Consider the following 25,036-nt stretch of genomic DNA (forward strand, 5'->3'; position numbering starts at 1 on the left):
ATGATCCCAGGATCCTGGGCTCGAGCCCCGCATGGGGCTCCCTGCTCAGCGGGGAGTCTGCTTCTCCCTCTCTCCCTCTGCTCCTCTCCCCTGCTCATGCTCTCCCTCTGTCTTGCTCTCTCTCAAATAAATAAATAAAAATGTATCTTTTGTTTGTGAAGAGTTGAACCATGCCCATTACCTATTTTGGGGTGTTGGTTTATTTTGGGGGTTTGTTAAAGCACACTTAGTACAGGGAGCTTACTAATACCTTATTATTTGTCCTGCAATTATTTTTGTCTGAGACTGCTATCTGCATTTGCATTTTCTTTTTGGTGTTTTTGACTTAGAGGGTTTTTTTATTTTTGTCGTATTTTTAAAGTTGCTTTCTTTGCTTTTAGGCTCAAAAGATCTTTCCCTACAGAATATCAGAAGAATATTTGTTCTTCGAGCTATTTTATGGGATTATTGACACTTAGATATTTAATGTTTCTTGTTTTAATTACAAAAGTAATATCTTATGTGAAATATTTAGGATGTTAGAGATAAGGAGAACCATTGTTAACATTTTAGTCTATCTTTATCCACATATTTTCATCAGCAAGCATAGGTTTAAATATACACACACATACATACAAATTTATATAATTCTTAGAAAAATAGAATCAAACAATTCAAACTGTTTTTCATTTATTAATATACCAAAAACGGGGGGGGGGCACCTGGGTTGTTCTGTTGGTTGAGTGTCTGACTTCCGCTCAGGTCATGATCTCAGGGTCCTGGGATCGAGTCCTGCATCCGGCTCCTTGCTCAGCAGGGAATCTGCTTGCCATTCTCCCTTTGTCCCTCCCAGCTCGTGCTCTCTCTCTCTCTCTCTCTCTCTTTCTCTCTCTCTCAAATTTTAAAAATCAAGAAAAAATAATATACCATAAATAATTATTCATTATTGTATATAACATCAGCTTTAATGGATTCAGGTATTCCATCATTCATAGTCATGATTGTTAATTTAGTTCCCATATTTTTAGATATCTGCAGCTTATCATTTATGAACATTGTAAAAAATGCAGGATGAAATTATCACACGTGAATCACCATAATAATGGCAAACTCTTACACCACACTAACCATTTGCTAGACACTATTCCAAGCACTTAACAAATGTTAAGCCATTTCAGTCCTCACAAAAACACATAAGGTCGCTATGACTGTCTCCATTTTACAGAAGGGGAACCAAGGCACGGAGTGATCTCTGAGCTAGTAAGAGGCAAGATCGGGATTTGAACTGATGGTCTTATCCCAGCACAGTCTCCCTCGGTATATGACTATCATCTAGCCAGTTATTAAAATTAGGACGTATGTGGGGTGCCTGGGCGGCTCAGTCTGTTGAGCCTCTGACTCTTGATTTCGGCTCAGGTCGTGATCTTGGGGTGGTGGGATCAAGCCCCGTGTCGGGCTCCATGCTCAGCAGGGAATCTACTTAAGATTCTCTCTCCCTTTGCCCCTCCCCATGCTCAGGCTCACTCTCTCTCTAAAATAAATAAATCTTAAAAAAAAAAAAAAAGGACATAAGTGTTAATGTAGAACCATGGTTCTCAAAACCTGGTCCGGGGACCAGTGCATCAGCATCCCCTGGGAATCTGTTAAAAATGCACCTGCTCAAGTTGGAGAACCAAGGACAGAGAGAGCCTGGCAGGGAGAGCGGTGACCTAGGAGCAGAAGACCTGGAGTCTCATTGTGCTTTGGGCTGATTGCCAGCTGATGGCTAAACCTGGGCAGAGATCAGTCTTCTCATCTGTAGAATGGGGCGAGGACCAGGGTGGGGGCTGGAAGCTAGCAGAGTAGGTGGCCTCTATGGTTCATGTGGGCTATGCCTTTCTAGGATTCTGGGATCATGGAAAAAAAAAAAAAAAGCATGGTGCAAAAGCCTATTGATACCAAGGGAAGGGGAGGGGATTGTAAGCAAGTCATAGAAAAGCGGATGTAAAATTCCACGTGTGGTGTTTTAAAGCGAACGTAATAATTTATTTATTTATTCATTCATTCATTCATTCATTCATTCTTAGAGATTGTCCTTAACCGGCACACTAACCACGCCCTGGTTTCTGTAGGTCTCCGAATTAAGACAGCAGCTTCGAATCCGGGGTCTGCCGGTGTCAGGCACCAAGACGGCCCTCATGGACCGTCTGCGGCCCTTCCAGGACTGTTCGGGGACCCCCCTGGCTAACTTCGGGGACATCACGACGGTCACTTTCCCCGTGACGCCCAGCAGCGCGCTGCCCGGCTACCAGTCCTCCCCGTCCACCGGCGCCTTATCCAACGGCTTCTACCACTTCGGCAGCACCAGCTCCAGCCCCCCGATCTCGCCCGCCTCCTCCGACCTGTCGGCGGCGGGGTCCCTGCCCGACCCCTTCAACGATGCGTCCCCGTCTCTCTGCCTGCACCCGTCCCCGCTCCCCGCGTGCGCCGACGAGAGCCTCCTGAGCAGCCTGAACGGGGGCTCCCTTGGCCCCGAGCTGGACGGGCTGGACTCCGAGAAGGACAAGATGCTGGTGGAGAAGCAGAAGGTGATCAACGAGCTCACCTGGAAGCTCCAGCAGGAGCAGCGCCACGTGGAGGAGCTGAGGCTGCAGCTGCAGAAGCAGAAGAGGAGCACCTGCCCTGAGAAGCCGCCGCCCTTCTTGGCCGTCCCCGTCAAGCAGGAGGACGCCGCGTCCAGTTGTCCCTTCACGCCCCAGCAGAGACCTGGGAAGAGACAGGGCCTCAGCTCAGAGGGCCGAGCGCAGGCCTGCGAAGCGGCGGGGCGCCGGCCCCCGGGGTCCGCTCCGTGCGCCGAGCTGGCCTCGGGCCCCAGCGACGCGCTGCCGTCCACGTTTCTCAGCCCCCAGTGCTCCCCTCAGCACTCGCCGCTGGGCGCTGTCAAAAGCCCGCAGCACATCAGCTTGCCCCCATCCCCCAACAACCATTACTTCCTCCCCTCCTCTTCGGGTGCCCAAGGGGAAGGGCACAGGATCTCCTCACCTGCCAGCAACCAGGTATGCGCTGCGCATACTGCGCAGGTAACAACTCCCCGCCTCAGGCTCCCCCGTAGCACCCCGCTTTCCAGAAGTGGGGTGTGGCTGGCAAAGGCCCAAGAGCTGAAGTTTGAATGGGTAGGGTTTACCAGAAGCCCAGAAGCAACCTCTGGTCTTCACCGGAGACCAGAGACTCTCTTCTCCGAGATTGAGGTTAGCAAAATCTGCGTGTGAAAGGCTGGATAATCAATGTTCTGTCCTCGTGGGTCGGATGGGCCTGTGTCACAGCTACTCAGTGGGCACCCTTGTATCCTGAACGCGGACGTCCACAACTTGTAAAGGAATTCACAAGGCTGGGCTCCAGTAGAACTTTAGTTATAAAAACAGGTAGTGGGGGCGCCTGGGTGGCTCAGTCAGTTGGGCATCTGCCTTTGGTTCAGGTCATGATCTTGGGGTCCTGGGATTGAGACCCGTGTCGGGCTCCCTGCTCAGCGGGGAGCCTGCTACTCCCTCTCCCTCTGCTTGCTGCTCCCCTTGCTTGTGCTCTCTCTCTCTCTCTAATAAATAAATGAAATCTTAAACAAACAAACAAACAAACAGACAAAAACAGGTGGTGGGTCAGATTGCCAATCCCCTTTTCAGGACTCCTCAGCATAAAACCTCACCACAGGCCAAACCAATTCATCAAGAGAGCCAAAGGGAAGTTACCAGACCTTACTATTCTGTCCGTGTAATGGTCTACATAGTGCAAATATTTTCCGAACACTACTATGTGTGTCAGACCCTGTTCTGGTCTCTGGGGATGAGGGATGAACTAACCAAACAAAAATCCCTATTCTCATGGGAAGACAGACAGTAAATAAAGTAAACACGTAAAATATATCATGTATCAGAAGATGATAGATTTTTTTTAAGATTTTATTTATTTGAGAGAGAAAGAGACGTAGCTAGAGAGAGCGCAAGCAGTGGGGGAGAAGGAGGGCAGGGAGCCCCATGTGGGGCTCGATCCCAGGACCCGGGTATCACGAGCCCAAGTGAGCCGAAGGCAGATGCTTAACCGACTGAGCCACCCAAGCGCCCCTAAAGGATGATAGATGTTATGGAGAAAAAGCAGGGAGGCATGGTGATGGAGCATTTGCAAGTTTGCAACTTTTAAGTCAAAGGTCTGGGGCCATTTAAGCAAATCTTTGAAAGAGATAAGGGAGCAAGCCTCATGAATATTTGGGGTGAAGGCATTGCAGGCAAAGGAAGAATAGCAAGAGCAAGGGCCCTGAGGTGGGAGTTGTGTGTGTAATATTCAGGGATCAGAAGGAAGACCAGTGTGGTTGGAGCTGAATGAGAGGTGGTTGTAGGGAGAGAGCTTACGGCAGTAACTAGTTCAAAGACGCGACCAAGGTGATCATCAGAGACTTTCCTTGTCCACAAAGCTAAAAAATCATTAGGAAAATCTACCTAAGGCTGAGAAAGAAAATTACATCATCAGAAGTCCTGAAATCTACCTTATGAGAAAGGAAAATAGGAAGAAAATCCACATGATTGGATCCTGCCACGTGCCCAGTATTAAGAGGCATGCCTCTGAGTAATCTCGTTAATTGTCACAACCTTATGAGCTCCAATTCTTTATTCTTTACTTGACACAGAAGAAAATGAAGCCCAAGGAGGTTAACCCAGGAGCGCAGGGTCACAGGAACCCAGGGTCATCTGATGCTAAAATGCATGCCCTTTTCCCACTGAAATGTTCTCTACCCTGGGAGTATGGGGTATGGCCATAGGTAATGGGAATATGATTTTACACACCCCCAAATAGCACATTCAAGTGAATGATGCCCACTTCTGAGTGGACACTCTGGGAGGGGCTGGGACGTCACATGGATTGTCATCTCTGTTGACAACATTTACTAGTGCACGGTGTCCTAGGCAACAAAGGTAAAAATAGTTCTTGAAACACAGATCTGGACCTTAAGACCATTCTGACGACATGGATACTCTCAAGAAGAACTAACATTCATGCAGTGGTTCATAGTTTACAAAGCACTCTTTGAGGACATGATCAATTACCTGATAAAAAAGATAAAGAGCAATATAGAATAACATGCCTGATCAGTGCTTCTGGTATCAAGTGCTGCACAAAGTGTTCGGGAAGGTGGGGGGAAGCAGATTGGTCATGAAGGGCTAGGAAGGTCCAGGAAGGTCTTTTTTTTGGGGGGGGGTGGAGGCCGGTCCAGGAAGGTTTTGCAAAGGGGTTAGACTCCACGAGAAACATAGCATTAAAAAATGAGAGTCAGTAAAAGAACATTCCATGTGGGAAAAGATAGGGAGGTACAATGTGCAGGGCATGCTGAGGCAAGTTAATAGAATACAAGCTTTTGAAGGAAATGGTAACTGGCCTGGAGCATCTTGAACACTGGTTACAGTGGAGACCTTATGCTGTGGATGCATGGGAGCCATGGAAGGTTTTTGAGCAATGGGTGATGTGTACAAAGCCAGATTTGAGACTTTGATAATGGGATTTAGGGAGAGTTGAAAAGATAAGACACCAGGGCAGGGACCAGGAGTCTCAGCCAAAGCTCTCAAGTGTGCTGCTGGAGGCCACCTCATTGGTCATTTCTTCCTTCCAGAACTCAGGGCATGAGAGCCATCCTGCAAGCTTCTCTCCCCAGTCCTCCGGCCTCCACCCCCCTTTCCCTGGAGCCCAGGCAGACAGCAGTCATGGTGCTGGGGGCACCCCTCGTCCCAAAAGCCCAGGGGTCCAGCAAAAGGTAGGCGCCTGGAAAAAGGTTTAAACTTGGCCTCTTTCCCTCTTCTGTGGCCCCGTCCCCCAAATGAGGAGGTCCAAAGGCAGAAATCAGTGACATTTTAGATAAAAAAAAAAAATCCACTGGAAACAGACTGGCATGGATGTACAGATAGAAATCAGGGTGTACTGAGGAGCCATTGCCCCGGGGTCATCCTGGGAATCATGAGGACTAACATGAGTGTGGTCTGTTTGTGAAACAACACGGCAAACACACCGGTTTCCGTGGAGTCCAAGATTGGAATAGAGGCACGTGGGGAAATAACACTCAAAAAAGAGTGTTAAGGTGGAAGGGTCTAGAAAGGTCTAGAAAGGTGCAGAGAGTTCGAGTCATGGTGCAGTCTCTCGGTGGAAAAAGGAAAAGTGGTACATCCCAGCAGGTGGAAATCAGGGATGGGAGGGAGCCAGGATATGGGGAGTTCCAAGGACTAACGAAGAGGTGATTAGAAGGAGACCAACAAGAGGGCCATGACACAGAAGCGCTGCTTGCCACAAGGAGAGGCAGGGCGTCCTTTGGGGACAGAGACCCTGAAATGGCCCTGGCATTCCATAGAATGCTCACAATACATGAGGCTGGTTCCTAAAGAGATACCCAAGCGGTGGCTTCATCTCTCTGCAAACGCACCCAATTAGGAAAGAAACGCCTCCCCGGGGTGGGGGGTGGGCAGTGAGGGTAAAGTACCCTGGGAATTCCTGGGGTGATGGACTTTTTCATATTGGACTGGACTCTTACTTTATTTGCTTTTCTCCTAACCGAACAGGGTTCATCCTAGAGGGGAAAATGAATCAGCAAGGTTCCCATCCTAACATGCCTCCAGACACATACTACAATATGCCCGTGATTTGCCAACGATATGTACTATTGTCAATAGGATGCCCGTGATGTGTCCTACTGTCAATACACTGGCGTTGTTTCTAAACCCTAGCTCTTTTTCGTCCCCCCTCAAATCAGTTTTTCCAAACTCAAGCCTGGAGTTTGTAACATGGAAGCCGTACCGTTTCTGATCCCACGAGCTGACTCTGACTTTCTCTGTGCTGTGCCCCCACAGATGGCTGGTTTACACTCTTCTTCTGAGAAGACAGGGCCAAAGTTTTCCATTCCATCCCCAACTTTTTCCAAGTCAACTTCAGCAGTTCCAGAGATAACCCAGCCTCCGTCCTATGAAGATGCCGTAAAGCAGGTAACTTTGCAAGATGTGTTCTCTGTAGGGAAACAGGTTGCCTAAACGGATTTTTTTTTTTTCATCATCCACCTTCATGCAGTCTGTAGATGCTGACATTGAGTGCATCGGGAGCCCCTCAATGAGAATGGGCCAAGTGTCTAGTCGCTAATTGCAGAAAGGTGTTGGGTGTACATAGCTGGTGTGTGAGGCAGGCGGAGAAGAGGTTGGGCTGGGCACCCAGGTGCCTTTATTTAATGTCACTAGCCAGCCACAATTGTCACTAAGGTTGGACAAGTGCTCAACGTCTCTTATGTGGAATAGGGTCCATATCTACTTTGTAAGGATTCTAGAGAGTGTAGCACTTACTACCTTGTCCAGGCAGGGGGTAGGTACTCAAATAGAGGAGAGCGGTTGCCAGGGTGATAATTTGTATAAGGTGATACTTTGTTTAAAGTGATACTTTGTATAAGGTTCTTGTTAGTTTCAGAATTTAGTGATCCAGCCAAAGTATTGATGACCATGATCATGGAGGTCCCTTGTATGCCTTGCTATCATTTACGGTGGGAAATGTTCCAAATAAAAAGTAAACTCCAAAGAAAGGAAAGCAGTGAATGATCGTATATTTCAAATGGTCTGAGCTTGGATAAGATATCAGAAGGCCCTCTGCATGTGCCCAACCTCGCAAGGAAGAGCTACGTCAACTTTTGCACACTGGCATCCCCCAGATCAAAATCAGCTTGCAGCTAGGTCTCACGTGGCTTAAAGAGTATTTCTAAATGTCAGGAGATTTTAGGCGAAAAGTGGGCTTTCTAATTCCTGAAAAATCAGAGGATCTCTCAATGGTGGAGCCACAATTCTGGGAGCGGACAGTTGCCTGAAACAGAGTATCCACAGCCTCCTAGAACCACAGTGTGGGGTCTACATTCTACCCCTCTCTCTTGCTCTCTATTCGGCTCTTTTACATTACCTGCCAGACCCTGTGGACATCTGATGCCTTCTGGACTGGTAGGTGGCTCATTCTCTGAGCAGTGCTCCCATCATATTGATTATTGATGCCTTTGTGTATTGGGAATGGGCTCTCAAGGGAGTGAGAGAGGTACGGGCCCCTGTCCTCCCCATTTTCTGCCCCTGGTATCTGTAAGCATCCACGGATCCTTTGTGGTTTCAAAAGAAAAGAAGAAGGTCAAGCCAAGTGGATATCCATGAACGAGACTCTACCGTAAAACTCAGATGAGCCAGAGGGAAGGGGTGTCTACCCTACGAGCATCAACAGGTGCCACAGGGCTCTTGCAGTGAGGAACCCGGAAAGCCTGAGCCACGTGCTGGGGCCACAACCACAGCCCCCACATGGGAGGCAGATCCAAGTGGCTTCAGAGTGAGTAAAATGGCTGTACTCTCTGTAATAAGAAGCCCTGTTCTTGGGATGGAAGCCACTCCACCGAGCTCACCCTGAAGGACTCTCCTGGGGAGCACTCTGCCTTCTCCCTGCCTTCTCTTGTTTCGTTCAGGAGTTTTCCCATCTGAGGTGAACACTGAGCTTTAGTCGTGCAGTCAGCCATTTATAGTCTTGCTCACAGCAGCATTATTCACAAACAGTGGAAGCAACCCAAGTGGCCGCGCATGGATGAATGGTTAACCAAAATGTGGTGAATACATACAATTAACACTAGTCGGTCTTTTTTTTAAGATGATTTATTTATTCATTTGAGAGAGAGAGAGAGCACTCGCACAAGCCGGGGGGAGGGGCAGAGGGAGAGGGAGAAGCAGATTCCCCGCTGAGCAGGGAGCCCAACGTGGGGCTCAATCCCAGGACCCCAAGATCATGACCTGAGCTGAAGGCAGATGCTTAAGCGACTGAGGCACCCAGGTGCCCCAATACTAGTCAGTCTTAACAAGGAAAGAGATTCTGACACACGTCGCAACATGGATGAACCCCGGAGGATATTATACTGAGTGAAGTAAACCAGTAATAAAAGGAAATACACTGTGTGAATCCACTTCTGTGAGGTCTCTAGAGTTGCCCGATTCATGGGAACAGAAAGCAGAATGGAAATCGTCGGGGGCTCGGCGGGGAGGATGGGGAGTTCACGTTTCATGGGGACAGCATTGCAGTTGGGGTAGATGAAAAAGTTCTGGAGATGGATGGTGGGGACAGTCACGCAATAATGTGAACATAATGTACTTAATGTCACTGGACCGTATGCTTAAAAATGATGAAGACGGTAAATTCTATGTAGTGTGTATTTTACTGCAATTAAGGAAAAAAACCCACCTAAACCAAACCTAGTTCAAAAAATCTGTAGTGCTGCTTCTAACGATCTCCCACAGAAGAGGTGGCCAACCTTCTCACCTGTCCGTTCTCCTCTGCTTAATTTGCAACAGCAAATGACTCGGAGTCAACAGATGGATGAGCTCCTAGATGTCCTCATTGAAAGTGGAGGTAAGACTGCCCTGGGGATACTCTGCAACTGCTTGTGCTCTGGGGAGTGAACCCTTAGGACCAAGGTCAGGTGCTCACGGGAAGTCAGACCCAAAAGCCATGAGGGGGTCAAGTGTCACTTCTTGTGAGCTCGCTGTCCCCGCTGGAGCAGATGTAAGAAGGCCCAGTGGGTGATTCCTCCCTGACTCTGTCCCTCTGTCCCTAGCAGCTTTCTCACCAACATTTTTTTTTCCACGCAGAACGTGCCCTCTTTAATACCCATCACCAGGCTAACCCATCCCCCCACCCCCTCCCCTCTAGAACCCTCAGTGTGTTTCTCAGAGTCCATCATCTCTCATGGTTCCTCTCCCCCTCTGACTTACTCCCCTTCATTCTTCCCCTCCTGTTATCTTCTTCTTTTTCTTTTTTCTTAAAATATGTTGCGTTATTTGTTTCAGAAGTACAGATCTGTGATTCAACAGTCTTGCACAATTCACAGTACTCACCGTAGCACATACCTTCCCCAATGTCTATCACCCAGCCACTTTTTTTTTTTTTTTTTTTTTTTTTTTTTTTTTTTTTTTTTTTTATCCTGAGATTCGGAATTCCTCATATCAGTGAGGTCATGTGATACATGTCTTTCTCTGATTGACTTATTTCACTCAGCATAAGACCCTCCAGTTCCATCCACGTCGTTGCAAATGGCAAGATCTCATTCCTTTTGATGGCTGCATAATATTCCATTGTGTATATATACCACTTCTTCTTTATCCATTCATCTGTCGATGGACATCTTGGCTCTTTCCACAGTTTGGCTATTGTGGACATTGCTGCTATAAACATTGGGGTGCACGTACCCCTTCGGGTCCCTACATTTGTGTCTTTGTTCTCGCCAATCATTTTATCAGTTGGTGTCCTCAACTCGGTCCCTGTTTCCCTAAGTGTTTTCCCTTCAAATCCGTTCCTCTTTGCCTTTCTAATCCCAATGTCCCTATCCTCTTAAATAATAATAAGAAGAGAGCAGACAAAGCAAGTTTTGTGCTACCTACTCAAAATGAAATTCAATTACTGATCTGCCGCTGGATGGTCCATTCATGCTTAGATGTCATTCCAGCTTGCAACCAAAAAAAAAAAAAAAAAAGACCAACATGTTCTTTTCACCTCCTTTTTAGTCATTCGTTTATTTTTTTCAAAATTACATAGTATGTGCCCAGAATCTGAAACCACACAGATGAATAAGATCATGTAAAGAGAACATGTAGATAGAAAAAAACAAAAAACAAAAAAAACCAAAACCCTCAGGTCTGAGCCTTTCGATAACAACCTTGAAAGTTCAGAGAAGGAGTGGCCAGGCATTGTACTGGGCTCAGTGCTGCACCTGACAAAGTCCCCACCTTTGTGGAGCTTAGAGTCTGGTAACGCAGAATGGACAACAGGCTTTAAAGATTTTGTTTATTTTGGGGGGAGAGAGAGAGTAGGGAGAGGTGCAGAGGGAGAGGGTGAGGGACAAGCAGACTCCCCGCCGAGGGCAGAGCCCGACCCGGGGCCCCATCTCACGACCCCGAGATCAGGGCCTGAGCTGAAACCAAGAGTCGGACTCCCAACCGACTGAGCCACCCAGGCGCCCCAACACACCCTGATATTTTTAACGAACTATATGGCCAGGTCAGCAAAGGTAAGGGTTCAGAAGGGGAGCACAGGAGATTTGAGGACAGAAGAATCATTTGAGGGCAGTTCTAAATCAATCACGAATGAATTTTCCGGAGAAACACAGTAGGAGGCTAGGCTGTATTAAGTGCCATCGGTAGGTCTGTTACCATAAATCTAAAGTGAGACCAGTCAGCTCCATTGTATCATTTTTTTCTCTTGCAACCACGATTCACCCAGGTGTGGGTTTTTTGTGTTTGTTTTTTTTAAGATTTTATTTATTTGAGAGAGAAGGAGCGGGAGGGAGCATGAGTGAAGAGAGAGGCGGATGGAGAGAGAGAAGCGGGCTCCTCACTGAGCAGGGAGCCTGACTCGGGGCTCGATCCCAGGACCCTGGGAACATGACCTGAGCTGAAGGCAGACGCTTAACCGACTGAGCCACCCGGGTGCCCCTGGGTGTGGGGTTTTGCCAAGGGAGTGCGGTGCAAGGAGAACAGAGCAAGGGGATTGAGGATATTTATAAGACAGTAACTCTAACCGTGGAGCAGAGACTATCAGCCTGACAGAGAAAGAAGTGAGAGCCCAGGGGGCTGATGGAGGGAGAAAGTAGTAGAGTCCATAGGTTGGAGTGACAATCGGAAAGTGACAATGGCGTGGCACCCCATGACTCCTCTTCCGGCTCCCACGTAAATGAGCCCCCACTGCGGGCGTGAGGAGGATGCAGTGTCCTCGGGGGACAGCCAGGTGTCAGTGAAGGAGCAGGTAAAGGAACCTGCTTTGCGAGGTTGCTGACCGGAGTGGAAGTTCCAGAAAGAAAGGGCTTGGGGAGAGACCAGGGAGAAGCATTGGACACAGACAGGGCACTTTAGGGACGAGACTGGGTAATAACCGGAGAGACGCATCCATCTTGTGTGTAAGCGTGACTCCTTCATCCCAAAGATCCCTATTGCAGAACCGGAAGTGGTTTGACAATCCCCACTCTGTTTTGCCAACAGAAATGCCAGCTAACGCTAGAGAGGATCATTCGTGTCTTCAAAAAGTCCCCAAGATACCCGGGTCTTCCCGAAGCCCCCCAGCTGCCCTGCCCAAACCCTCATCTTCGGGGGGCCAGCTCTCCTTTGATCACTACGGCACCGAGAGTGATGAGCACCTTGAAGTCTTATTAAATTCCCAGAGCCCCTTAGGGAAGGTGAGCGATGTCGCCCTGCTAAAAATTGGGAGCGAAGAGCCTCCTTTCGATGGGATAATGGATGGATTCTCCGGGAAGGCAGCAGAAGACCTGTTCAGCGCCCACGAGATCTTGGCAGGCCCCCTCTCCCCGATGCAGACTCAGTTCTCCCCCTCCTCCGTGGACAGCAGTGGGCTGCCGCTAAGCTTCACCGAATCTCCTTGGGAAACCATGGAGTGGCTGGACCTCACTCCGCCAAGCTCCACGCCAAGCTTTAGCTCCCTCGGCACCGGTGGCCCCAGCATCTTTAACATTGATTTCCTGGATGTCACGGATCTCAATCTGAATTCCCCCATGGACCTTCACTTACAGCAGTGGTAGAATGCATGGGCAGAGGCACCAAGGGGGACCAGTGGGAATTCCACGGGGGAAAAGCAGACAACCAAAATCACTCCTATCATCCAAAAAGAGGAGGAGGAGGAGGAGAGAATTACAAAGAAACAGTGGAGACTTCTGTGACCATCAGTGAGAGCAAAAAGGAGTCTTTATATATATATATATATACATATATATATATATATATGATGTAATATTTACCGACATTCAGTAACTGTCAATGATTTCAGCAATGCATTCAGAAATGTGCTTTCTCAGATCAGGAATGCCAAAAAAAAAAAAAAATTCTTTCACTGCCTTTTCAAACACCAGTATTTTTGCAACCCCTGATTTTTCTCAGGCATTGTTCGGGCATATTCTCACATCGTAAGCCTCTCTCGCAGATTCATTAGATGTGGTGCGGAAAGGACATGGAGCTCTTTTGGAGTACAGGGAATGTAATAGCATAACCATCGACGTTTCTGGAAGACAGACCATGGTGGAGGCTGCTTGCCATCCCTCCCCTCTCTGTCGTTCAACATAGAAGTCAGGTCCCACTTCCGTTAGGTTCTTGAGGTAGGCTAGAGGGACAGAACCAATCCATTCCCAGGGAAAGGAAATCAGCTGGGCCACAAAGCTGCCCCCTTTTGGTGATTCCAGCCGGGACCCAGGACTCTGTGTGGTCACGGATAACAATGACCCTACATTTGATCCACAGAACCCCACTGAGAATTTCCCTCCTTGTCAACCAGTCGCCAGATCACTCCCACTGTCTCTATGAAGCAGGAAACAGCCAAGAACCTTAAAGCAAACTAAACCCAAAACCTCCTGCCATGGAAAGTTCCCCAACACAACCCCCTTTAGTTTCCAAGACTGGAGGTGACCCCATAAGCAGATGGCAAGCCATACCAGGGATCATTCAGACAGCGCTAGAAAACCTTGTTTCATGTGTCACGAGAATAAATACCATGGGTTCCTACAACGGGATGGCGATTTATGGAGGTCCAACTTTTTTTTGGCAGGGGAGGGATTTGGGGTCCACCTCTGTTTATCTTTCTCCAACTTTTCTTTCAAGAAACCAATCTTTTCTTGCTCATCTTTTGAAACTCTTTCTTTTTTCTGCCCCAACATCAGGAGGACTCCTCAGATCTAACAAGCTGCCATACTCCTAATAAAGCCATATTTTAAAAAGCTAAAACTCCATGTTCTCCCGGAGAACTCATTCTCCATATGCATCATTTGCTGCAAAAAAAAAAAAAAAAAAAAAAGTCAAAAGAATGTCCTTGGGGAAAAAAAAGCAGTGACTTGGCCCATCAGTCCCAAAGTTCATTCTGCTGTCATTTGACTTATAGCAATCAGTGATTTGGGTGGTGTTGGGGAAATTGGAAATCATTACTTTGTAAAGATAGAGCTGAAATGATATTTGCAAGGGGAGAGGATTGCAGGTCTGGGTCGGTGAAAGGAAACACAGTTGCACATGGAAAACAAGGAAAGGAAGAAAAGACAGTGGTCTCGCGAGCATTCCTCAGTACCTCCTGCTTTTGCTGGGACTCCACACACTCAAACGACATAGTGTTGCATGCTGTAGAAAGTAGCTGTTGCTGGTTGGCTGGTTGGTTTGTTGTTGTTGTTGTTGTTGTTGTTGTTTTTAATTTAAACCACTAAGGCACTGTGTTCTTCTTTTGTAAAAAAAAAAAAAATTCACTGTGCACTTATGCAGAAGGTAACCAAAAATGTTGTGATTTTAGAAGTTCTCTTTTTGATAAACCAAAGATTTAGAAGTCATTCCATTGTTAACTTGTAAACATGTGTGAACACAGAGTGTTTTGGGGGGACTGCTACTCAGAAAGTTGGCAGATCTAATGGGGTAGGTATGCATATGCGTGTAGATATATGCATGTATATATACATACATGTATATATATGTCTACACGTATGTGTATTTGTGTGTCTTTTGAAAAGCAGTGTTACAGAGCATTCTATACCAAAAGCCCTTAAGCCCCCAATTTGCTGTGAAATGATACTTGGCCTTTCTCACTATGAGTTCCTGATTCATCAACAGACTACACGTTGCCTCTCTGTGTATGACTAACGGCTCCAGCCCGATGACTCACACAGCCACTTGCTCACCATGAATGCACTCATCTTGACAAGGAATATGGATGTGAAAAGACAGAACAGCTTCACCCTTAGTTGCTGGAAATGGTAAATACCGTCTCTCGTAGAAAAGCATCAAAGGAACACGAAAACCATTTTTACATTCCTTGACCTGCATTGTGCTTTGAGAGATCCACATGGTACATTTTTTTCGTTTTGCTTTGATGTCCGTCATCAGAACCAGAAATCGAGAGAAGCATACCAGTCTCTTCTGGGAAGGTGAAGCTCCGGGGAAGAAAAATCTTATTAACACATTCCTCATGTTTGTTTGTCCCTCAGATGTTGACGTTTTATTTGGATCTTGACAAAGCTTGCTGGTCAGTACATTTTTCATGTGCCACATTGTGCGATCTGTATATTATTTTCTCCCCCCTTACTGCCTTTGGAAAACAAACTTGCAGGGTCTCTACTCGGGGTATTTGGAGCAGAAGGACTAGACTTGGTCAGGAAGCCACTGTACTTTGTTAGGACTGTACGTTTGCCTAGAGGCCTTTGTAGGATATTACCAGCACTGATACACACGCATCACAGAGCAGACCCCTGGATTCTTAGCCTCAGGCCCCTCACACAGGCTCCGTATTCACACACTCTGTCCATCGATCAGATGTGACATTTACGGTATAAAACTAGGGATACCTGGGAGAAACTCGGAGAAGTTGGCTGCACCCAGTGGATCAGACAGACCATGTTAATTCATCTGTCTCCTAGTGGGAGTTTTTATTTTAAGTACTTTTAAACTCTTAAGTATGTCCTCTTCTCTGGAGATCAATGGGACATGACTAGGAGATGTATAGAGACTTCTGAAGACAGCCACATTTGAGCTTCTTAATGCTCTTAGAGCCTGGAAGTAGCCACATGTGGTTTTCTCCAGATTCCTGGGACTCCCGTGGTGAAGCAGGCCGAACAGACACAGTTGGCCGCTAATCCCAATGTTGCTGCAGCCGCGTGGGTTCAAACTTACTCAACAGAGTCAGAAAACGCATCTGGGCAAATGCTCTTGTTAAGATAGTGCTCATTAGTAGTACTCCTGCTTCTAACAATATTATCCAGACAGCACACATTCTGTTATAAGGAGGAGAGGGAGGGAGGGAGGGAGGAAGAAAGGATGGAAGGAAGGAAGGAAGGAAAAGAGAGAAGGAAGGAAGGAAGGAAGAAGGAAGGAAGGAAGGAAAGAAGGAAAAGGAAGGGAGGAAGGAAGGAAGGGAAGGGAGGGAGGGAAGTCAAAAGAATTTCCACCTGAATAGTGAAGGGTCTGCCCTGCTGGCCTTTGCCATTCAAAGACATTTATATCTGATCTGGAAAAAAAAAAAAAAAAAAACAAACAAGAAACAAACAAACAAAAAAACCCTATCCCAAGTATTCAAGACAATCCTTTTCAAAATATATTTAAACTCCATCAGCTCTTCCAGAAACAAATGCGGACCTGGCCGAAAGCTCCTGCATCAAGTTGACTCCTGCAATGGACAGTCCCCTGACGTCTGATCTGTGCCAAGCGCACCAATCCCCAGACATCCACTACGCACCAGACAAAGTACCCATGGTTCAGATTCCGTGACTGGGGAGCTGCGGTTCCTACAAGCAAGAACACTGGGAACCTCCCAGTCCTCAAACCAGAAACACTTTAGCTCTGATAAAAAAAAAGGGGGGAGGGGAGTGGTCTTCATTTTTCCAGAAGGGAGAGCAGAGGGCCCCTTTTCTGCCAAATGTTATCACCCACACTGTCAGTTTTTTCTTGTCTCTGGGATCCAACAGCAGCAGTATGGTACTTGGGTAATCTCTCCGTATCCCCCATCACTTAAAACATCTGTGAGAGTTTGGGTTTTTTTTTTTTATTACCGGATACAGAGCCCCTTGAAAATCAGGGAAGGGTGAAGGAAACTTTTATTATAATTATTATTATTTTCTCTAGTCCCTGTCTTTGACTCTTATAACAAGCTCTCTATGCAAAAGGGACCCTTGGGGTGGGGGAGGGGTGCCCATGGTAAGCCACCGCCCCTTAGGAGAAAAGCACTCGGCCTTCCCCTCCAGGCCTTCATTCCTTACAGGGGGAAGCCCACTAGGGCGGGCACAGGGTTTGCTTTCAGGGATGAGCCAACTCAGAGTAAAAAGAGTCTGGGGTCTTCGTTTTCCTATAAATCCAAGTGTAGCCAGCAGGGTGGTTCAGATGCCGAGACTGCTCGTTCTTTCTCAGATGATATTACTAGACACGCGGAACCCACGTCCTGGAATGAGATGGTCCTATAGTTCTGGAGCTGCTCAGGTTGTGCTAAGGAGCTGGCTTTGGTTCTAGAATCGACATTTTCAGAGGACCGCTGGCTAGGTTGAGATTATTCCCAAGAAGACGATTTCAAGACAGGGAAAGATCTGGGAAGAATTTCTCTATCCTCTATCTACCAGGGAAATTGTAATAGGACTCACTAGGGTCAACAGCATAGCAGTAATGATTCTGATTCTAGGATTTGGTGATTTTCCCAATGGATTAGGACCAACAAACTCCTGAACATCTCATGCTTCTTTAATCGCCAGCTCCCATCATGGACGCTGGTCACCTGAGTTGCCTCTCTAAATGGTTTAACAGCTCCTGAGTGTTTATGGAAAGGGGGAGTATCATGGTGGGGATCCTGGATGTTATTCTAGTGTTTTCCAAAGGAAGGGAACCCACCCTGCTCCCTAGAGCTCCCCTCCAGTGGGCCTGCAGTGAGGAAAGGGGGGGCTTGAAGCCCTCCCTTGGAGAAACCCAAAGAGGTGCTTTGCAAAGAAATAAAAAAAGCCAGCATGCATTTTTCTGTGGGGATCTGTGTGTTGTGTTCACATTGATCTCCCTTGCTCAACTATACATTACCAGAAAGAAATGTGGATTACCAGGAAAAGAAGCAATGGCTAAAGTACCAAAGTTGGCATGTGTTCTTTTAAAAATATATATATATAAATATATTTTTAAATAAAATGTTTATTTTGAAAAAGACGTGAGCTTTTTTCTCGACTAGATGATACAACAACAGGCACCGGGCCACGCCCTTCACTGGGTGCCATTTCGTGTGTTCTCGCAACGGCGCAGAGCTACTGTTATTCCCATTTTACATATGAAGAAACTGAGGCTCAGAGAGGCTCAGTCAATTGTTTAAGATTCTACACCTGAAATATATAGAGCCAGCTGCCAGACGTTTTTATCTCCAAAGCCCCTGATCTCGAACAGTACACGTCTCACCCGTATTTACCACTGATTAACACTAACACGATGAAGACTTTTGTGGAAAGGAACAGACCCTCCCATCACGTACATGCTTTAAAAGTACATGCACACGCACACATCTTAGCCAACCCGTTGTTTTCATCAGGTTAGCAACTGAGCAAACTGAATAGTAATGCGGAATGCATTGGGCATCAAAGATAACTCATAGACTCCCTAAGTAAGACTCAGTTTTTAATTTTTCTCTCCTAAATTTATTCCTGACTGTCATTTTCCCATCAGTGAGCATGTAAGCCACGTGCAGGAACTGAGATATCTTGCGAGGAGCCCTTGAAAGGGGGTCCCAAGCCCTCATTTAGACTAGATTTGATCTTGCTTTATGCTATGGCTCTGCCTTCCCCTCTCCGCCCTTAAATTTCTGGTGGGCTCTCCCCATGTAGAAGCAAGAAGAGCACAGGTTGTCAGAAGCCCCAGGTGTCCATCCTTCAGATTAGCAATTCCAGCAAAAAGAGAGTTTTGCATTCCTAAGAGTCACAGCAGAAACCTCACCACTCTCTCTCAGTGGGCCCATCCTGGAACCCACCTCTGTGGCCATGAGCATGAGGTATACATTCACTCACAAGGTCTGGATCCTCCATTCATCCCCGAGCTGTGGAGTGGGATCGTTTGAGTCTCATGGACTGACAGCAGAGAAAGTGAGATTTTTTTTTCTACGGGAAAATTGAGTTGCTATTAGCAAAAGGGGGAACAGGTGTTGAAGAGGCACAAACTGTAGATTGCTCACACACAACCCCTGCTTTCAAGAATTTTATCATCTGGAGAAGAAGCCAGGTAAAGAAGGAAGGACAACATAGTCTGATAAAGGTTTACGAGGGAGTAAGTGCATACGACTCCCATGTAGTAGGTGTTGTAGGAAGGGCATTTCATAAAATCTTAGGTAGGGAGCATGGTCAAGGACTCTTCAGAGGAGACCACTAATGACATAGCAGTTGGCCAGGCAAAAGGGTTACATGCATTCCAGCAGAGGGGACAGCCTATACAAAAGCTTGAACATAAATGAGAATTTACCATATTCACGGGATATGAGAAGCCGAAGTTGGCCCGAGAACCAGGAGCTCCGGTGGAGGATTGCAGGAGAAGATGTATGGCCCCGCTCAAGAAGAGAGAGAGAATCTGCCCTTCCTTCCTCTACTTCTTGTTCTGTTTGGGCCCTCCACAAATTGGATGACGCCCAACCACATTGGTGAGTATGGCTCTTCTTTGCTCAGTCTTCTGATTCAAAGGCAATCTTTTCCAGAAATACCCTCACAGACACACCCAGAAATAAGGTCTCACCAGCTACGTGCGCATCCCTGCGTCCAGTTAAAATGACACATAAAATCAACCATCACAAATACTGCTGCCGAGAGGGAAGTCCAGGGACTTTCCATTTATTACCACTATCAGCCTAAGGGGCTCCTCAGAAAGTGTGATCTTACTTCCTTGGTATCATGCTCAGCCAAGGGACCTCCAGGCCAAAGTCAGCTTGGACTTCTCCGGGCTGGAGAACTGGTGTTCTTTGAGTAATGTGGCCCAATTCAAATTGGCATACTGAATCCTGTGTTCTTGCTATTCTTCCAAGCCCAGGGCAGGATCTGAGCCCTCTGTTTCTGTTGCACACCAAATAGATAAGGGTTCACACGGACACTTCCCAAGGGGAACAGGTCTGGGGAAGACAGGGTCCAGCAGGGGTGACCATGTAATTTATCATCTAGATCAGAACACTTTTGTTCAGGACAAATGCTCTATCCAATAGAAGGCCAAGACAACAGGCATATTGAAGACTGTCCCACGCAAACCAGGTCACCTTAAATATAAGCCACCCTGTGATCTAGGACCCCTGTCCACTTTCACTTATCTTCAGTTGTTCAGCTGACAGGATGCAGGGGCTAGGCCACCAGTCTCACCTCCTTCTAGCAAAGCTTTCTCCCCCCCCACAGAGATACCAACTATCCTGACTTCTATTATCATCAATTTGTTTTTGTCTGTTTTTGAACTTTAATAAATGGAATCAAATAAAAAGTACACTTCTGAAGCTGCCTTTTCCTGCTCAGGTTTTTTTTCGTGAGGTTCATCTGTGTTTTTACCTGCTGTTGGGTGACATTTTCCTTGTCATATAGTATTCCACTATATGAATGGAATTTGCTTTATCCTTTCATTTATCTGCTCTACTGGCTTGTTCTGTTTTGTTTTTTATTTTTTTAAAGATTTTATTTACTTATTAGAGAGAGAGCACATGAGCAGTGGGGGAGGGGCAGAGGGAGAAGCAGACACCCCACTGAGCAGGTAGCCCAAAGCAGTGCTTTGGGCCCATGACCTGAGCCAAAGGCAGATGCTTAATTGACTGAGCCACCCAGGCACCCCTTTTGTTTTGTTTTTTTAAAGTTTATTTATTTGAGTAATTGCTGTACCCAATGTGGGGCTCAAACTCACCACCCTGAGATCAAGAGCTGTAGGCTCTATGGACTGAGCCAGCCGGGTGCCCCTATCTGCTCTACTGTTGATGGACATTTCAATTGTTCCCAATTTTTGACTACCAGAAATTTTGCTGATACAGACATTCTAGCTCATGATTTTGTTGCAAATATGTACACATTTCTGTAGAATGTTGAAATTATTGGGTTATGGGGTATGCCTACTGCTAAGCCTTAGCGGATAATGCAAAACAGTTTCTGAAGTGCTTGTACTGAGTTCCCTCTGCCCAAAATATATGAGTTCCAGTTGCTCTGCACCCTCAACCACACTCGGTTCTAACAGTCTTTTTCAATTTTAGCTATTCTGTGGGTATGTTGTGGTGTTTCACTGTAAAATCGATTGGTATATACTAGATAACTAATGACGTTGAGCAACTTTTCATATATTCTTCAACCATTTGGGATTTGTCTTTGCAGTTAAGTGGCTATTCAAATCTCGTCCATTTTTCTTTTAGGTTTTCTGCCTTTTTCCTATTGGATTGTAGGATCCTTTATATATTCTGAAGTTGAGTCCTTTGACTGTTTTGTATATTGTAAACAACTTCTTGCACTCTGAGCATCGATCGTTTATTTCTTTCTCCTAATGGTATCACCTGATAAACCCAAGTCCTTCAATGTGAAGTAGTCCCATTTACCAATATTTCCTTTAAGGTGAGAGTTTTTAGTGTCATGTTCAAGAAATCATTGTCTCCCCCCAACGTCATGCAGAAATCATTATGTCTTGCTCTTTATTTTGATTTTTTACTTCTTTTCGAGGGAATTTTTTTTAGTAATATAGTTTAGAGAATGGGTGGCCAATAAACCTTTCCCGTCATTACATGTTTAAAAATAACCTCCTTTTGCCATCGTTTGTGAATGTTGGACCAGATAGAAACTTTTTTTTTTTAAAGATTTTATTCATTTATCTGAGAGAGAGAATGAGCACATGAGGGGGGGGAGGGTCAGAGGGAGAAGCAGAGCCCCTGCTGAGCAGGGAGCCCAATGCGGGACTCGATCCCGGGACTCCAGGATCATGACCTGAGCCGAAGGCAGTCGCTTAACCAACTGAGCCACCCAGGCGCCCCTAGATAGAAACTTTTTGAGTTGCACTTGAGCCACAACCTATTTCTGTTGGAACTCTGGAAATGTGGTTCCAAATTTTATTGGCATTGAGTGTTACAGGTACAAGAGAATCAGCTTTTTTCTTCACAAACTTCTCTCTGAGTAGTACCTATATATGCTTGTATCTTGTTTGTTACTGTTTTTGGTTTTAAAAATTGACATGTAATTGACATGACATTATATTAGTTTCAGGTGTGCAATATAATGAGTTGCTGTAAGTATATATTGCAAAATGATCACTACAGTAAGTCTCATTATACTTATTCCATACATAGTTATAATTTTTTTTCTTGTGATGAGAACTCTTAAGCTTTACCCTTAGCAACTTTCAAATATAGAGTACAGCATGTTATCTTTGAAATTCAGAAGTTTTACCAAGATATGTATGGGGTTCGCCCTTCCCTCCTCACAGTAATATTTTCTGGCACTTGGTGAATTATTTTAATTTTCTCTTGAGCCTTTCTTCAGCTTTGCAAAATGTTGGTTTTTTTTTTTTTTTTTTTTTTTTTTTTTTTTTACATTTTTATGCTTCTTTCTTCATCATCTGCTCTGGAAATTCTATTATCTATTTTTTGAATGTTTGAAAAAGATTCCATGTCTCTTTTCCTTTTACCCTTCATTTCACTGAATTACTTTTTCCTCTGAATCTTGGGAGCATTCTTCCAACCCATCTTCTAAAGTACCCCTCCCATTTTGGGCAGTACCAGTTCTGCCATTTCCTGCCTCTACTGCATTTCATTAATTTGGAAGTCATGTGTTCCTTGATCCAAGAACTGTTTCTTATTTAATGTGGCTCTCTTTCGTGGTAGCCAGCCCCTGCCGTATCAAAGCAATGTTCTCTCAATTCTCACCAAGCATGCAAATTAGACTTCAAAACTATATTTCCCTTACTTCCCACTTAACTTTTTCCCTGGGGGACATTTCTCTGAATTCTCAGATTAGCCTCCCTGTTTCATAGGTAAAATAAAAGCACAGGCATTTGAACTAGACAAACCTGGGTTTGGATCCCAGTTGTGACCCTTGAATGGTTATTCACCTAAACCCTCTGAGCTGTGACTTGTATGATGGGTATCCTAAAGCCCTCATCCCAGAGTTCTTTTAAGGATTAAATGAGATCATGGATGTTGAACAACATGGGTTTGAACTGTGCAGGAACACTTATACGTGACTCTTTTTCAGCAAATGTGTTGGAAAAGTTTTTGGAGATTCATGACAATTTGAGATTGTAGCCTAGAAATACCAAAAAGAAAAGAACAATTAGGTTATTGTGAGAATACGGTGTACAATACATATAACATACAAAATACATGCTAATCTACTATGTTATCAGTAAAGCTTCTGGTCAACAGTAGGCTACTGGAAGTTAAGTTCTGGGAGAGTCAAAAGTCACACCTGGATTTTTGACTTCGTGAGTGGTTGGTACCCTAACCCTTAAGCTGTTAAAGGGTTAAGTGTACTCAGAGTAGTACTTAAGGGTGTGGTTTATTACCATCATCATCATCATCATCTTTACTCCTATATTCAACTACTGAGTCTTTTTTTCTCTTCGTTCATTCTCACAGAGAGAGGTCAGTTTTGTCCAGATTTTGGTGGCTGAGATGGGGGATAGGTCGTCTATCAGAGATGGCATAGATCTTCATTTAATTTCCCCCCAAAGAATAATAAATTCTGCCTGGCCAGTGCTCCCCTCACCCAAAAATCACCCGTCTCTCTGCCAAGATTGTGAGTGGAATCTTTCTCTAATTTCTATGAGTGACATAGGATTGATTCTCTTTGATGAGTTATTTCAAAATGACATTAGAGGAAGAAATGAGTCAAAAGCTATAGGCTTACTGTGGAAAAGAGTATGGAGGTTCCTCAAAAAGTTGAAAATAGAGCTACCCTACGATCCAGCAATTGCACTACTGGGTATTTACCCCAAAGATACAAATGTAGGGATCTGAAGGGGTACGTGCACCCCAATGTTTATAGCAGCAATATCCACAATAGCCAAACTATGGAAAGAGCCAAGATGTCCATCGACAGATGAATGGATAAAGAAGAGGTGGTATATATATATATATATATATATATATATACACAATGGAATATTATGCAGCCATCAAAAGGAATGAGATCTTGCCATTTGCAACGACATGGATAGAACTGGAGGGTGTTATGCTGAGTGAAATAAGTCAATCAGAGAAAGACATGTATCATATGACCTCACTGATATGAGGAATTCTTAATCTCAGGAAACAAACTGAGGGTTGCTGGGGTGGTGGGGGGTGGGAGGGAGGGGGTGGCTGGGTGATAGACATTGGGGAGGGTATGTGCTACGGTGAGCACTGTGAATTGTGCAAGACTATTGAATCACAGATCTGTACCTCTGAAACAAATAATGCAATATATGTTAAGAAAAAAAAAAGAAGATAGCAGGAGGGGAAGAATGAAGGGGAGTAAATCGGAGGGGGAGACGAACCATGAGAGACGATGGACTCTGAAAAACAAACTGAGGGTTCTAGAGGGGAGGGAGGTGGGGGAATGGGTTAGCCTGGTGATGGGTATTAAAGAGGGCACGTTCGGCATGGAGCACTGGGTGTTATGCACAAACAATGAATCATGGAACACTACATCAAAAACTAATGATGTAATGTATGGTGATTAACATAGCAATAAAAATTTAAAGAAAATAAAATCTATAGGCTTTAGTTAACATTTTGGTCCCGAATATCAATTTTAAAATTTAGTATAAATAAATAGAATTAACACATAAAAGGTTTTGGTGAAAATACAGTTGAATATTTGTATCATTTGGGGATAGGGCAGGCTTTCTAAGCATCAAACCAAAGGCATAATACATAAAGGAAGAGATTGATGGATTTGACCACAGTAAAAATATAAAATTCCTGGAAGACAAAAATCAACATTAGGGACCTTAAAAGGAAGAGGCCAAACTAGTGAATGCCCTTGCCATCAGACGCAACAGTATGAATATAATTAATATAACTAACGAGCTTTTAAAAATCACTGAGAATATATGGAAGACCATCACAGAAAAATGGGCTGAGGAGATGAAGAAATCAGCAATTCATTGAAGAAGAAAACCTGACTAGTCATGAAACATGTGGGCAAAATGTTTTAATGTGATTTTTTTTAAAAATGCAAATTAAAATAGCACTATAATGCTATTTCTCATCTACTCATCTGGCAAGATTATCAAAAGTATAATAGTGTAGGTCAGGGTGTGGGGAAAATAGAAAATTTACGCACAAGAAGTGGGCCTGCAAAATGTTTTTATTTATCTAGAGGAATAATTTGGCAATACAAAAGAAGCTTAAAAAACATAGTGCAGAAATTCTAATTCTTTAATTTTGATCTTAAGGAAATAAGTATGTGTGCAGTTTTAGCCACCAGTGTGTTAATCATAGAGATAGTTAGAATAACAGAAGACAGGAAAGAACATATTGACCTAACAAGTGTGATTCCATTTTTGAAATATATTTATAAATTTATAATGTTATCTTGGTTAGTGAG

At 45.1% G+C, this 25,036-nt stretch overlaps 1 protein-coding gene across 5 annotated transcripts in view; it reads left to right on the forward strand.

The window, feature by feature from the left end:
• Window positions 1–15,785, forward strand: part of MYOCD (myocardin) — a 95,445-nt gene extending 79,660 nt beyond the window's left edge. For all 5 annotated transcript variants that reach the window (XM_073881737.1, XM_073881738.1, XM_073881739.1 and 2 more), the window contains 5 exons: window positions 2,091–3,014; window positions 5,612–5,752; window positions 6,837–6,968; window positions 9,333–9,390; window positions 12,012–15,785. In XM_073881737.1, the coding sequence (XP_073737838.1) occupies window positions 2,091–3,014; window positions 5,612–5,752; window positions 6,837–6,968; window positions 9,333–9,390; window positions 12,012–12,565 (1,809 nt within the window). In that variant the 3' untranslated portion in view covers window positions 12,566–15,785. The remainder of the gene's footprint in view (window positions 1–2,090; window positions 3,015–5,611; window positions 5,753–6,836; window positions 6,969–9,332; window positions 9,391–12,011) is intronic.
• The last annotated feature ends 9,251 nt before the right edge of the window (window positions 15,786–25,036 follow it).

The sequence above is a fragment of the Callorhinus ursinus genome, unplaced genomic scaffold, assembly GCF_003265705.2.
Source record: "Callorhinus ursinus isolate GAN/ISIS: 27379988/994484 unplaced genomic scaffold, GSC_fseal_2.0 scaffold43, whole genome shotgun sequence".
Classification (NCBI taxonomy): Eukaryota; Metazoa; Chordata; class Mammalia; order Carnivora; family Otariidae; genus Callorhinus; species Callorhinus ursinus.